Source organism: Leopardus geoffroyi, chromosome C1 (assembly GCF_018350155.1).
Source record: "Leopardus geoffroyi isolate Oge1 chromosome C1, O.geoffroyi_Oge1_pat1.0, whole genome shotgun sequence".
Classification (NCBI taxonomy): Eukaryota; Metazoa; Chordata; class Mammalia; order Carnivora; family Felidae; genus Leopardus; species Leopardus geoffroyi.
In genome coordinates, this window is record NC_059328.1 from 97760328 (window position 1) to 97775143 (window position 14816).

The window sequence follows — 14816 nt, forward strand, 5'->3', positions numbered from 1 at the left end:
CTCTGATCAAAACAAAAGTTGGAAACTAAACTTAGGCAAACAAAGTCGGAACTAAAACTTAGTTCTCAAAGCTAACAAAGGGGCATTCCACATATAAAAATTGTTAGTTGATGTCTCCCTTTTCCTTCAGAAGATAAAATGTCTTTGTTAAAAACAGTATCTAGGGGCTCCTGAGTGGCTCAGTCAGCTAAGCGTCTGACTCTTGGTTTTGCCTCAGGTCATGATCTCAAAGTTTGTGAATCTGAGCCCCCCATCCGGCTCCACGCTGACAGCCCAGGGCCTGCCTGGGATTCTCTCCCTCCCTCTCTGTCTTTTAAAATAAATAAATTTTAAAAAATAATAAATTAAAAAACAATAAATAAAAATAGTATCTATTAGGCTAATCCAATATACAGAATCTGTGGCATAATGAGCTGACCTTTAGAAATTTGATATAATCAACTCCACACTTTTAGGTCCAAAGAAAATTCTGTGTTACCAGTGCCACCTACTGGTATAGCAGGAGGCTAAAGTTAAAATCTCTTCCTTCAAATACGTTTAGAAGACAAAATGAGAAAGGTAAATTCTAAAGCTCTAAGAGTAGAGTTAAGGAACCTTTTGAAATAACAAAAGTTCTCAAAGAACAAGAGCATAAAAAAGAATTGAAGGACCAATTTGAGGGCAAATGCTGCAAAGGAAAAATAAACTACCTGGGAACTAAAACTCCCGGAAGGGACAGGTGATATCTTATATGCTCTGACATTTGGCATGCCAAACAACCTATCTACTTCGCACTTGACCATTTTCTGAACACCTCAACTTGACTCATTGGGCAATTTTTTCCTAAGAAAACAAGTTGCCCATTTTATAATGCAAAACGATGGATAAAAGTATTCAACTGATAGAAGTTTGATTCACAAGTTCCCTGGAAATCATCCCTTCTACCAAGCATAGGAAAACCTTTATTTTACAAAGTTTAAGAACATATTACACTAGAAAACATCTATTCCTTAAATTCAGCATGTTAGGCGTGTGTGGCAGATTTATGATTCAGTATTTTTGTATATTTTAGCATTAAAAGGCATCTTTTCATTCAAAAGTTCTTGAAATGGTTTACGATTATTTTCGACCTACAGTTACAGTGTATTTGCAGTAAGTTAAAAGGTTATCAAAAGGTTATCAGAAATAGTTGCTGCTCAGTGTTCTCCACGTACAGTCTTTGAAAACAAAAATCTATTAGAGTTAAATGCATCAGCTGAATGTACAAGAGGAAAGAGACCTCCAACCTTAATGGTATGTGTGAGAGTACTTTTAATCTCACAATTGTGTCTCAATAAAAAGATGTATTTCAAAAGACAGAAATGCAGAAATAATACTGCCAACATAATTTCTTTCATTTGTATGTAACTATGTGTCTAGTATTTCTACAATGATCTATGAGGGAACAGAACAGAAAACAATCTGTGGAAATGTTGAGGTTACAAGTAATAGAAATTTAAAAAATCAAATACATAGCTTAAATTGCTACTGATGACGCAGAAAACACAACCCCTTATCACCTGAACCTACTAAAGAGTACCAAATTTTGAGAACCAATGAACTGTGGTCAGTAGAGACAACTCTGTTTAAAACTTAATTTGGACTTCAAACTGACTGGATTCTTATCTGGAAATTTATATCTGCATATTAATCTTAAAAAATGCAATAAGTTTAAAGTTTATAAATTTCAAAATGAGCAGCATTTTTAGCAAAACTGTGGAATATTTTTAAAATAAAGTAAAACACAAATGACTCAAGCAGACCCCAATATACATTCACATGTAAAAGTTAAATTGAGGCCCTATATTCAGGGATGGGGGTGGGGGAGGGGGGAGTAGTAGGTTGGCTTTGTCTTTGTTTATATCACATTTTAGTAATAATTCTTTAATTCTTAAGAGGACAACACTATCTCCTCATTTATACAGCTAAAATCAGTATTACTGAATTGGGCTGCAAATTAACTAACTTAGTAAAGCTCTATTTTCCAATAGAAAATGAAATGAAAAATGTTTTTAATTTGTCTTTATTTCCATACCCCCCAACCAATCTAAAAGACCTTTCAATAAACATTAAAAACAGCTAAAGAGCAAGAGAAGCAGTTGTTGTTTTATTTTGGTTTTGAACCATACCTCTAGCTGCTGTAAGAGAGATTTTCCTTTCTTATTAATTTCATTGATAAGGGTGAAAATGGCCACTTTAATTTCCTGTTCTACTCGTTTGTTAGTCTCATTTACTTCTTTTATCCTGAATAAGAGAAATGCATCATTAGGTTATCAACTTATCCTATGTCTCTGAATCATCAACTGTTACAGAAATTCATCCAACTGGGCACTTAAGCAAGTAATTAAAATGAAACCCTTGTCAAAATGTACAACTTATGTTTCGGTAGACCTGAGCACTCAGTTTGGTCTAAACAAGTTATTTATACAGACAAAGAATGGATTAAATATTTAGTAATTTTAAATTAAATTCATAAAGGTAGTTTATTAATCTAGATGGCAATCTCCTTTAGCTCCTGTGACATGAATGTGATATATAAACATCTGACATCAACAACTGCTATTTAGTGTCAAATCTGGCACACTGGATCTACTTAATGCTTTTCAAAAACAATGTGCAAAAGAACAATGTTGCAAACAGTAATTATCTGTTGAAACAATAAGAATTAAGCTTAGAAGCATTTATTTTCACTTACAATTTAACCACTTAAAATGTGCCCCCTCCTTCCATAGGTTCTTCTCAAAATAATTTTCCTACTATATAGAATTAAGGGCATAAAACATTTTCAATCCAGTTTTAAAAGAGTTCGATGTTTTAGAATAGGAAGGTTTCAGCTGCAAAAATGAAATTGCTGATACCTATTTCATGGGTGGGGGAGAATCCTACCGATATAAATGTATAAAATGTTAAACAACCAAAGAACATAGCCTTCAACTTTTATACATTCTAACTTCTTTACAAACTATTACCCACACTTCCAACCTCTAAATTGTCTTTTCAAATTTGAGTAATAATAATAATATAATTTTCCCTCCTTTGTCTATACCTCAGTGCTTGTTTGGGCACTTATTTGAAAATTTTATTCAATTTTGTCCTTATTAATGTGATTGGAAAATGTCTTTTTAAAAATAAGAGTGCTGATTACTAATGATAATGTAGGATTCTAACTTAAAATGACTCTGCCAAATAGTGAAATCATTAAGCATGCTAAAAGTAGTGAACAGTTAGCCACTGTCAGACTCCCTTTGGTTTAAGCATGTCTACTACATGTTCAATTGTGAAGAAAGAAATCAATGTACATTAAACAATGGAGATACAGGTCATTATGTGTCTAAAGGGAAAGAAACATTGGAGATTTCAATACTTTAAAAAAAATCTTTCTGGAGATGAAATCATGAATTTCTCCAACCCTTTGCAATTTTATAACACATAAACTTCTTGTTCTACTTCTCTATACATAGATTCAGGAACATATATACAAAATATGTATAAAACATATGTACAAAAATATGGGACTGCCATATGAATCAAGTATCTTTTCTTTGAAAAGGACATCCATCTGTAATTTATAAGACAGCTAGCTATCCTCTCCAATATCACCCACAACATATCAGCAGTATTACTAAAACATCCTGATATTTTCATAAGAATTAACCATCCATAATTAGTGCATGTAAAGTATATACAGTTCACCCTGAGCAAAGTGGGGGTTAGGAGCACCTATCCCCAGATAGTCAAAAATCCATGTATAACTTTTGACACCCCCAAAGCTTAGCTAATAACCTACTGTTGACCAGAAGCCTTACCAATAACATAAATAGCTGATCAACACATATTGTGTATGCTACATGCATTATACACTGTATCCTTACAATAAATAAAGCCAGTTAGAGAAAGAAAAAATGTTATATTTATCGGGGGGAAAAATCTGCATATAAATAGACCCACACAGTTCAAACCCATGTTGTTCAAGAGTCAACTGCATTGTTACATGTTACCTACAACCTTGGAGTACACTTTATTTTCTTTTGGTATCACTTCTTAAGATGAAAGTTCTGCCACCTTATAGTCTAATGTATAATGCGCTATTCATTCATCCATTTAATATTTTTAAGTATTGCCATTTTAAATAAAGTATTAATTTTAATATTCTAGAAATACCAAAAGTCTCAATATTCATGAAACTGTGAAAAATACTTACTAATCCTATTCATACCTCCAGGAATATAGTGATTTTAATTATGCCAGCTCCAAGTGTTCATCTTTCTACCCCAAGAATCCTCATCTTGCTAATGTACTCACTTATGGAACTTATTCCAACTTGCCTTATCAATAAGTTTAGTTTTTTGAGAAATTAACCTGAATAGAATTTTTAAATGCTGACGGGATTACTGATAAAAATAATAGCAGTGGTCAAAATTTGAGAGTTTACTGTGTGCCATAAAGTGTGCTATTACATACGAGTTATAATAATAATTCTGCAAGAAGTAGTGTCTTTCAAAATGCTTCTTTTACAGGAGACATTCTTCATACTCTCTCCTCTATACTATGTCAACCACACAGTTAAAAGTTTTATAATTCAACTCTACATAGTAACTGCTTTTTCCATCGTTAACTAAGGCTTTACAAAGAATAGAGTTTTACTGATTAGAAAAGAGTTAAAGATGTATTTTAAGAGTATTCAAAATTTTGGTGAATTAAATCTTAATTAACACATATTATAATCCAAACTCAAACTTCTACATATATTTACCCTTCTAAAAATGTTTTCTATATATGCTTAATACAGAAGGGAAACAAATTTAAACTGGATCTAGTGTGTATAATAATTTTTAAAGTGAAATTATGGTTTTAAGGCAACACACTTACCTGTTCTGCACCTGAGTAGCTGCAAAATGAACATAATTCTTCTTCTCAAGAAGCTTAGCCAGTAGATTCTCAATTGCACCTTTCTGGTTTTGAAAAGCTTCTTCAAGAAACTGATACCTTAAAAGAAAAACAAAACCACATTTAAAGCAGAATATTTACTATTGAAATTCTTAAAATGAAGAATTGCTACATGATTCAATCTTGAGACCATAACTTAAATTATCTGCATTCTATGCTGGCCTCACACACCCTACCATGAGCAACTTTTAACTACCAATCCCTTCCCTTCTGACCCACGCCTAAGAAGCTATTTATTCTAAGACCAGAAAAATTTACTTAAAAACTGTTCAAGTGCTCTTACATTAGAATTTTGATTCCGAATTACATTTTTTTTTTTCAAATTCAAATACTGGAGAAGCTTGTATACATTTTATATCATAAAATCTGTAACATTACAGAAAATACTTTCAAAGGTGGGAAAACTACCCATAGTTTTAACATCATAAAACCACTACTAACTACCACGGTTATATTCCTTAGTCTTTTTATTATGCATTTTATTTTTATTTATTTTTAATTTTTTAATATTTATTTTTGAGAGAGAGAGGGAGAGAGAGGGAGAGAGAGAGACAGACACTGAGTGTAAGCAAGGGAGGAGCAGAGATAGAGGGAGACACAGAATCTAAAGCAGGCTCCGGGCTTTGCCTTCGGCTCAGTTCATGATCTCATCGCTCATGAGTTCGAGCCCGTGGCAGGCTCTGTGCTGACAGCTCAGAGCCTGGAGCCTGCTTCAGATTCTGTGTCGCTCTCTAACTCTGCTTCACCCCCACTTCATGCTCTGTATCTCTCTCAAAAATAAGTAAAACATTAAAAAATTTTATAAATAAAAAATAAAATACAAGTGTAATCATAATGTATACACAATTTTACATCTAATTTTTATCTTGTCTTTACATTCATTACTTGAAATAATTTTTCAGCTCCCCATACTATATTAGTCAAAATTTTCCAAAAGAGTTGTTATCAATTAAAAATCACCAACACCAGTTTTATAACTTTGTTAACATGAGTGGTGTATGTTAGTATTTCCTAATATTATTACAGTGAAAATTTGGACTCCATAGTAAAGACTACAGTTCTTTGATTACTAGGAAGGTAGAATGGTTTTCTTTGCTGGTTTTATTTCCTTTGTGTAAATTGCTCATTAAGTCAACAAATATTTTTGGGATTCTTCTGTATGCTAGGAATACATGAGTAAAAAAAAAAAAATAAATCCATTATTCTTCATATTCTTGTAATAAATAGGCACACATATGAAATGACACCATACGGTGATAAGAGCTATAATGGAAATATATATAGACTGAAAAAAGAACATAATGCTTAAGTCAGCCTTGATACCAAGGAAAGCTTCACAGGGAAGTCAAAATAATATCCTATGCTAAATGCAGAGGCATATTTGGGGAACTAAAAGACTTCAGTTTAGCCAATGAAAGCCATGCAAAGGTCAGAATAGGAGATAATAATTAATAAAATCCAGAATCAGACTGTGAAGGGCTGGGTATACCACGCTAATATTTGGATTTTATCTTCTCAGTAATGGGAAACCCTTGAAAAATTCTAACCAAGATGTAATAATCAGATGTATGTTCTAGGAAATTCATCAGACATAGAAAAGGTAAATCTGAAAAGGGAAAACAGGATGATCAGCTAGAACTCTTTGACAATAATTCAGATAAGGTATCAAAACATAATACTAGCTAGCATAGTTGCACAAACAAGCTTGGACAATGGAGATACCAGCATCTACGATGATTTTGGAGTTTACATGGCTCTAGTTAAAGTAAGGTCCATAGGATTACCTAAAATTAAATGCCTACCTAAGGCACATGCAAAATGCCACTGGAAATGAGTTCAACATACTGACAAAGTTACAACTGTCTATGTAGCTACTAAAATCACTAAAGTAAAGGCAGGAACTGGTATTAATAGGAAGACTATGACCATCTAGATGTTTGTGTCTTCAGTGAAGATCTCAATCAAGGGAGAAAAGGCCATGGAAGTTGTGACCATTAAGGAAAGTTTGGTAAGATGAAGGAAAGTTTCACAGTGCTAGGTTCAAGAGGAAAAGGAAAAATGGAGGGCAGCAGAAAGCAAAATGTAGAGCAATATAAGGACTGGTGTTACAGAGCAAGTGAGGTTTTTATTTTGTGCAATGATTCGAAGAATTTTTTATTGTAGTAAAATATATATAACAAAATTGACCACTTTATGATTTTTAAGAATTTCTTTAAAGCAAAAATAACCCCACCCATGTATAATGTAAAGTCTAGCACTTGTATACCTTGTATTATACCTTTGAAGGTCTTAAGTAGCACAAAAGGACAAGGGTATTTTAATTTTAAAATAAAACTATCTACTATAAGACAGGTAACCTAAAGATTGCTGTTTCATTTCATTCTTTCATTGAAGAACATTTGATTTATTCCATAATAATTTCTCCATATCCAAAATAAAATTTTACTTTGTTAAATCTGTACAAATGAAGTGTGAATATGAGATTACCATGCTAACCTTTTTAACTCCGTGAGCTTTAGATTGGGAGGAAGAAAGATCTTTGTGACTCTAATTTGATTTTGAGTTAGATTATGTCATAAATAGAAAGGCGTTTGGTAGAAAGGTCAACTGGTATCATAATTCATAAAATTTTAATTTGTAAAATTTAACCCTGTACAAATGTATTTCTCTTTTCACCTAAAAATAAATGTTTTAGAATCTTGCTTCTAGAAATATCTTCTTGGGGCACCTGGGTGGTTCAGACGGTTAAGTGTTCAACTCTTAATTTCGGCTCAGGTCATGATCTCACAGTTCATGTGATCAAGCCCTGTGTCAGGCTCCACACTGACAATCCAGAGCCTGTTTGGGAATAGCTCTCTCCCTGTCTCTTTGCCCCTCCCCTGCTTACATTCTCTCTCTCAAAATAAATAAATGTTAAAAAAAAAAAAAAAAGAAAAAGGCACAGAAGTATCTTGTTGATTCATGTGAGCAAGTAGTAAGCAAACACACTATGATATACCTACATTTAAGTATGTGTCCTTTCCTCCACTTATACAGGAGTTAACATCTGAGCTGGATGTTTTAAGGATAATTAAGAGTGCTTGAGATAAACTTTAGGAGGAAGGTAAGCTCTCTCTCGCTGGGAAAAAAAAAAATCAGAATGTATAAAACTACACAGTTCTGAAGCTGTCATTTTCAAGACCAAGGAAAAGAAAGCAAAACTAGAAAAGTAGAGAAATGCCAGATGCTAAAAAAAAGACTTGCACATTTTGCTTAAACTGCCTTCAGATAATAAATAATAGTGAACAATTAAAGAGCTTGAATGAATAGTGATAATCAGATTTGTCTCTGTTCACTTGTTTAATTTCAATTATATACTCAGAAGAAAAAAATGGAGCTTGAACAACAAAAAAGCAATATGGGAGTAATTTTGGCTACAAGTTACTTCTGATTCTCTTAGCCAGAGTAACACTGCATTTTCAATCAAAAGTATAGAAATGGGGAGGAAAAAAAGGATAACATATAAATAGATTAAGTATAATTCTGATTAACATGTAAATACACGAAAGCCATTTCTTAGGTGCTAATCTTGCATATGAAGCAGAAGTAGTGATTCTTAACCTGGGCTTCTACTCACAATGAGCTACATTCAGCATTTCAAAATGTGTAGGTAAAAATTACAGGTGCCCATGATTTAGTTAGAACAGGCTAGGTAAGACTTTCAGTGGTTTTGGTTAGAATTATAGAAACTGAGTATACTAAATATACCACTGGTTATCTACTTTTGAACAGAAATCATCATGGATTATATGTGTTTTTTATTATTGAGAAATAAATTACTGTTAATGCAGTTTGCTCAGAAATTCTTGAAAACATGGTTCTCATAAGTAAAGACTGGGAGATGAATAAGAACAGTTTTTTTTTTTAAAGACTGAGGGGGTAGGGGCGCCTGGGTGGCGCAGTCGGTTAAGTGTCCGACTTCAGCCAGGTCACGATCTCGCGGTCCGTGAGTTCGAGCCCCGCGTCGGGCTCTGGGCTGATGGCTCAGAGCCTGGAGCCTGTTTCCGATTCTGTGTCTCCCTCTCTCTCTGCCCCTCCCCCGTTCATGCTCTGTCTCTCTCTGTCCCCAAAATAAATAAACGTGGAAAAAAAAAAAAAATTTAAAATAAATAAATAAATAAATAAAAGACTGAGGGGGCTCCTGGGTGGCTCAGTGCATTGAGAAACCAACTCTTGATTTCGGCTCAGGTCCTGATCCCAAGGTCATGGGACAGGAACCCGCGTCAGGCTCTGCACTGGGTGTGGAGCCTGCTTGGGATTCTCTCTCTCTTCCTGTCTTCCTCCCTCTCCCCCTCTACGTCACTCATGCTCTCTCTCTAAAATAAAAGTAAAAACTATATTTTAAAAAAGGTAAAAAGACTGAAAATCAATTATCTACTAACTTCAAACCGTAACTTTTTTCAAAACGTTTATTTGAGAAATAGAGTGCAAGCAGGGAAGGGGCAAAGAGAGAGAGAGACAGAGACAGAGAGAGAGAGAGAAGGAAGGAGAGAGAATGCTAAGCAGGCTCCACTCCCAGCACGGAGACTGACTCAGAGCTCAATTCCACAACACTGGTATTATGACTTGAGCTGAGATCAAGAGTCAGACACTTAACCAACTAAGCCACCCAGACACCCCCAAACTATAACTTTTGAATGCACATTTAGTCTTACTAGGTCCTGAGCTGTACAGAGATGCTACTCACCAAGTAATCACAGTATTATTTAATAACTGTCAGCATGTAACAATTAATAAGATTTTACTCTGGCACTTCTAGAAAAATGTATCATCTTAGTTTATAACCAAACTGGTATCTAGGGAAACATTTTTTAAACCTGCCACATAGTAATTCTGACTCAGTTTCTTTTGTAATTCAGTACTCCATTTTAAAAATAACATAAAGGGGCGCCTGGGTGGCGCAGTCAGTTAAGCGTCCGACTTCAGCCAGGTCACGATCTCGCGGTCCGTGAGTTCGAGCCCCGCGTCGGGCTCTGGGCTGATGGCTCAGAGCCTGGAGCCTGTTTCCAATTCTGTGTCTCCCTCTCTCTCTGCCCCTCCCCCGTTCATGCTCTGTCTCTCTCTGTCCCAAAAATAAATAAACATTGAAAAAAAAATTAAAAAAAAAAAAATAACATAAAATTTTAAACATATATTAGCAGTTCAATTCCACTGAACCTACCATCCATTTTCAAAAGTATCTATTTAGGGGCGCCTGGGTGGCTCAGTCAGTTAGGCGTGCAACTTCAGCTGAGGTCATGATCTCACAGTTCATGAGTTCCACCCCCACACTGGGCTCTGAGCCCATTTCGGAAATCCTCTGTTCCCCTCTCTCTCTGCCCCTTTCCCACTTGGGCTCTCTGTCTCTCTCTCAAAAATAAACAAACATTTAAAAAAAAAAATTTTAAAAGTGGGGTGCCTGGGTGGCTCAGTTGGGTAAGTGTCTCTCAGTTTCAGATCAGGTCATGATCTTGTGGTTTCATGGGTTCGAGCCCCACATCAGGCTCTTCACTAACAGTGTGAAGCCTGCTTGGGATTCTCTCCCTACCCCCCCCTCCCCTCCCCCACTCACGCTGTCTCTCTAAATAAATAAGTAAGTAAGTAAGTATTTTTGGAGTATCTATTTATAGATAATTTTGTTGATACCCCCCACCACTCTATCTTCAAGATTACTTTGAAATAAGTCCCAAACATCATATTATCTAAGCACTTATCAATGTATAGATAGCAATAGCTCTTTTTTTTTTTTTTTTTCCCAACGTTTTTTTTATTTATTTTTGGGACAGAGAGAGACAGAGCATGAACGGGGGAGGGGCAGAGAGAGAGGGAGACACAGAATTGGAAACAGGCTCCAGGCTCTGAGCCATCAGCCCAGAGCCCGACGCGGGGCTCGAACTCAAGGACCGCGAGATCGTGACCTGGCTGAAGTCGGACGCTTAACCGACTGCGCCACCCAGGCGCCCCGATAGCAATAGCTCTTTTGAGAACTTACTTATGTTTTCAGGTGTCTTGTGCTAAGTATCCTACATGGATTCTCTCATTTAATCTTTAGAAAATTTAACGATGTATGTTCCATCTTCACAGTAACAGTTGAATAATTTGGATAACCCTCTGTGTGTTGGTTCTTCTTTAAACAAATTTATAATTAATATTTAGTTTACAGGACTATTTCAAGAATTAAATTGGTCAAAATACACAATGCTCTTAATAAGCATAGTGCTTTGCTTACTGAAGCACCGTAAGGGCTTAAAATTAGTTGTCACTGCTATTTTTACCAGTAATTTTAAGTGATTTGCATTGTAACAATGTAAAACCTCAATCCTTCAACAACAACAAAAAGTCTACTATGCACATAAAGACCTCATTTTTTTTTATTAAAAAAAATTTTTTTAACGTTTATTATTGAAAGACAGAAGGAGTCAGTGTGTGAGCAGGGGAGGGGCAGAGAGAGGGAGACACAGAATCCGAAGCAGGGTCCAGGCTCTGAGCCCTCAGCACAGAGCCTGACGCGGGGCTCGAACCCACAAACCGCGAGATCATGACCTGAGCTGAAGTCGGACGCTTAACCGACTGAGCCACCCAGGCACCCCGAGACTTCATGTTTTTAAGAAAATTTTAAAATGAGACTATGTTCCTTACTTAAGGCTCTATATGAAGGGGAAATGATAATAAGCCCTAAGAGTTCAGGAAGAATTGCAGAGAGTAGGAACTCTGAGCAACTATGGGAACCTAAAAGGGTAGAAATTTCAAGAAAGCTTGGTGAAGACATTAGGATTCTCACATAAAGAGAACAGGGAATAAAAGCCAACTTTAATTAAATCTCAAAGGGCACACAGTGACATCAGCTGATACTGCAGTTACAGAAGACTTCAGTAAGACAACAGGCTATTACTTTCTAATGCTGTCTTCAAATTCATGGATCTTTTCTTCTACAATGTCTAATCTACTGTTAATCCAATCCAAAATCAAACAGAGAAAAAAATGAGGGTGGGAGGAGCAGAAGAATAGTGAGTGAGTTTGGGGACACCTGTGATAACTCTAATATATGTATAACTGGCATCCCCAAATGGGGAGAGGAAGGAGGAAAAAAATATTGGAAGAAATTCTAATAATGGTGTAAACTTTTCCAAATTTGAAAAAGAAAAAAAAATAGCCTTACAGATCTAAGAACTTCAACATCCGCCAAGCACAAGAAACATTAAGAAAATTACTCTTGAGGTATATTCTTTCCAAATTGCTTAAAGCCAGTAATAATCTTAAAAGTGGTTGGAAGGGAAAAAAAGATACATTATAGACAGATGAATAAAAACAGAACAGACTTCTCAATGGAACCAGTGCAAGTCACAGAGTGGAGCAGTACCTTTAAATTACTGAAAGAAAACTGTCAGCAAAGGACTTAGTTATCTAGCAAAATTACCTTTCAATACAAAGGTGAAACTTTTGGGGATGAAAAACACACTCACTATTTTGACTGTGATGATGCTTTCCCATGTGCATAGATAGCTACACCACATAAAAGAACTATCACCTCAGTGTAAAGATGTAAAAAGAGTAAACACTTCTAAGGGACTAAACAAAAGTTACAACAATGCTGTGGAAGACAGGAAGGAAAAACCCTTAGAAATAGAAGCCACAAAGCACCACATACGTTGATTTTTAGACAAAGTACACATCATCTGGTAGTCCAAAACAATGTTCTGGAAATTTAATGGCCCCAACTGGTAGTGCTTCTAGGCACTAGCAAAAGGAAATTCAATCCTTTAATGAGAAAACCATCATAATTCTAGACAAAGAATCTGCATAAATAATTTTTCAAGTAAATGAAAAGTTCTTACTTTACAAAAGCCATATATATAAGGAAATGAGTAAAAATCAACAGAAAAACAAAGAGGAAGAAAAGACCCACTAACAGAAGCAAAATATCTATGTTTACTAAATTTAAAGAATGAAACAGCTAGCAAATGGTCGGGCAACTATTTAAAAAGATGAGGAAAGAATACAAAGGTGCTGTATACTTTTTTTGATAACACATCTCAACATAAAAAGGTTTTGGGCGCCTGGGTGGCGCAGTCGGTTAAGCGTCCGACTTCAGCCAGGTCACGATCTCGCGGTCCGTGAGTTCGAGCCCCGCGTCGGGCTCTGGGCTGATGGCTCAGAGCCTGGAGCCTGTTTCCGATTCTGTGTCTCCCTCTCTCTCTGCCCCTCCCCCGTTCATGCTCTGTCTCTCTCTGTCCCAAAAATAAATAAACGTTGAAAAAAAAAAATTAAAAAAAAAAAAAAAAAAAAAAAACATAAAAAGGTTTTAAGAGGGGGTGGTGTTTGGCTGGCAGATTTTAACATTTTTAAATGTAATGGTATGATTTAATGGAAGTTTAGCATGGCTAAAAAGAATATTCCTGAACTGAGATTATTCAGAAGAAAATGCCTATCTTGCATTTTGAAACTAAACATAAGTTAAGAGACACGAAGAATGATAGAAGGTCTAATATACATCTAACTGGAGTTTCAGAAGGAAGGACAAGAACAGATGTAATATTTGGAGAGATTACTGATGAAAGACATAATCCAAAGATTGAGAAAACCAAACTAAAAGCAGTAGTTTTAAAGAGCAGTCAGAAAACAAAAACTGGTTACCTTCAAAGAAAAACAAAGTTTACTGACCTCTTAAGAACAAAAAGGCAATGTGCTTGTACAACTGACGTGCTAACAACAAAAATTAACTGACAACCTATACATAAAATGCTATACACAGCAAAAAAACTTCCAAAAGTGAGAGCGGAGTAAAGATACTTTTAGATAAACTGAAACCCTAGACTCTTACTAAAGAAGATTCTAAAAATAATAAACTTCAGGAAAAGAAACGAATCAACATGAAAGGTCTTAGAACCAAGAAGGAAAAAAATAACAGACATGTGGCAAAGAAGTGGGGTATCTCTAAAACACTATATACAATTAAGAATATTTGGCAACAGAGGGGCACCTGGCTGGTTCTGTCCATAGAACATGTGACTCTTCATCTTGGGATTGTGAGTTCAAGCCCACAATGGATGCACAGATTACATAAAAATATTTTTTAAAAGAAATAAAAATAAAACAATGGATAAACTATAGCCAAGAAGCTCCCAAACTTTCTGAATCTTGATGCCATTTAGTGTCTCAGCAAGTTTTTTTCACAGAACTAAAAAAAATGCCTAGTGGTTCCAGGGTGCCTCGATGGCAGGTAAGCAACTGACTCTTGGTTTCAGCTCCTATCATGATCTCACAACTTGTGAGTTCAAGCCCCGCATGAGGCTCTGCACTGACAGCACAGAGCCTGCTTTGTATTCTCTCTTTCTCTGCCCCTCCCCCATTTATGCTCTCTCAAAAATAAATAAACAAACATTTTAAAAAGAAAGAAGGGGCACCTGGGTGGCTGAGTCACTTAAGCATCCAACTTCTGCTCAGGGAATGATCTCATGGGTTCGTGGGTTCAAGCCCCGCATCAGGCTCTGTGCTGACAGCTCAGAGCCTGGAACCTGCTTTGGATTCTGTCTCCCTCTCTCTGCCCTTCCGCCTCTCATGCTCTCTCTCTCAATTGTAAGTAAGCATTAAAAAAATTATTTTAAAGAAATAAAAGTTTCATTTATCAAGTAGGTAGATATAAAAATACACCAAAAATCCAGATTTGTAAAGATATTTTAGTCACTCCTTACACTGTACTTTTAAGTACTTCTCTGTATATATGATATCATGTTGTGACTTTAAAACTTTTTAAAAGTATGCAGTCGTTAGTGATATGCACTGAATTCTTCTATTTGCCAGAAAGCATTCAAAGGGTAGGGATACCGCAGTAA

General features: G+C 35.6%; 1 protein-coding gene across 4 annotated transcripts in view; it reads right to left on the minus strand.

Annotated features, from left to right (window-relative positions):
- Positions 1–14816, minus strand: part of TRIM33 (tripartite motif containing 33) — a 132490-nt gene that overhangs the window by 32795 nt on the left and 84879 nt on the right. For all 4 annotated transcript variants that reach the window (XR_006712649.1, XM_045478727.1, XM_045478726.1 and 1 more), the window contains exons 5-6: positions 4888–5004; positions 2148–2262 (exon numbers count right to left, since the gene is read on the minus strand). Coding sequence is in view for 3 of the 4 variants with exons in the window: in XM_045478727.1 (XP_045334683.1) it covers positions 2148–2262; positions 4888–5004 (232 nt within the window). In the remaining variant the exon portion in view is untranslated. The remainder of the gene's footprint in view (positions 1–2147; positions 2263–4887; positions 5005–14816) is intronic.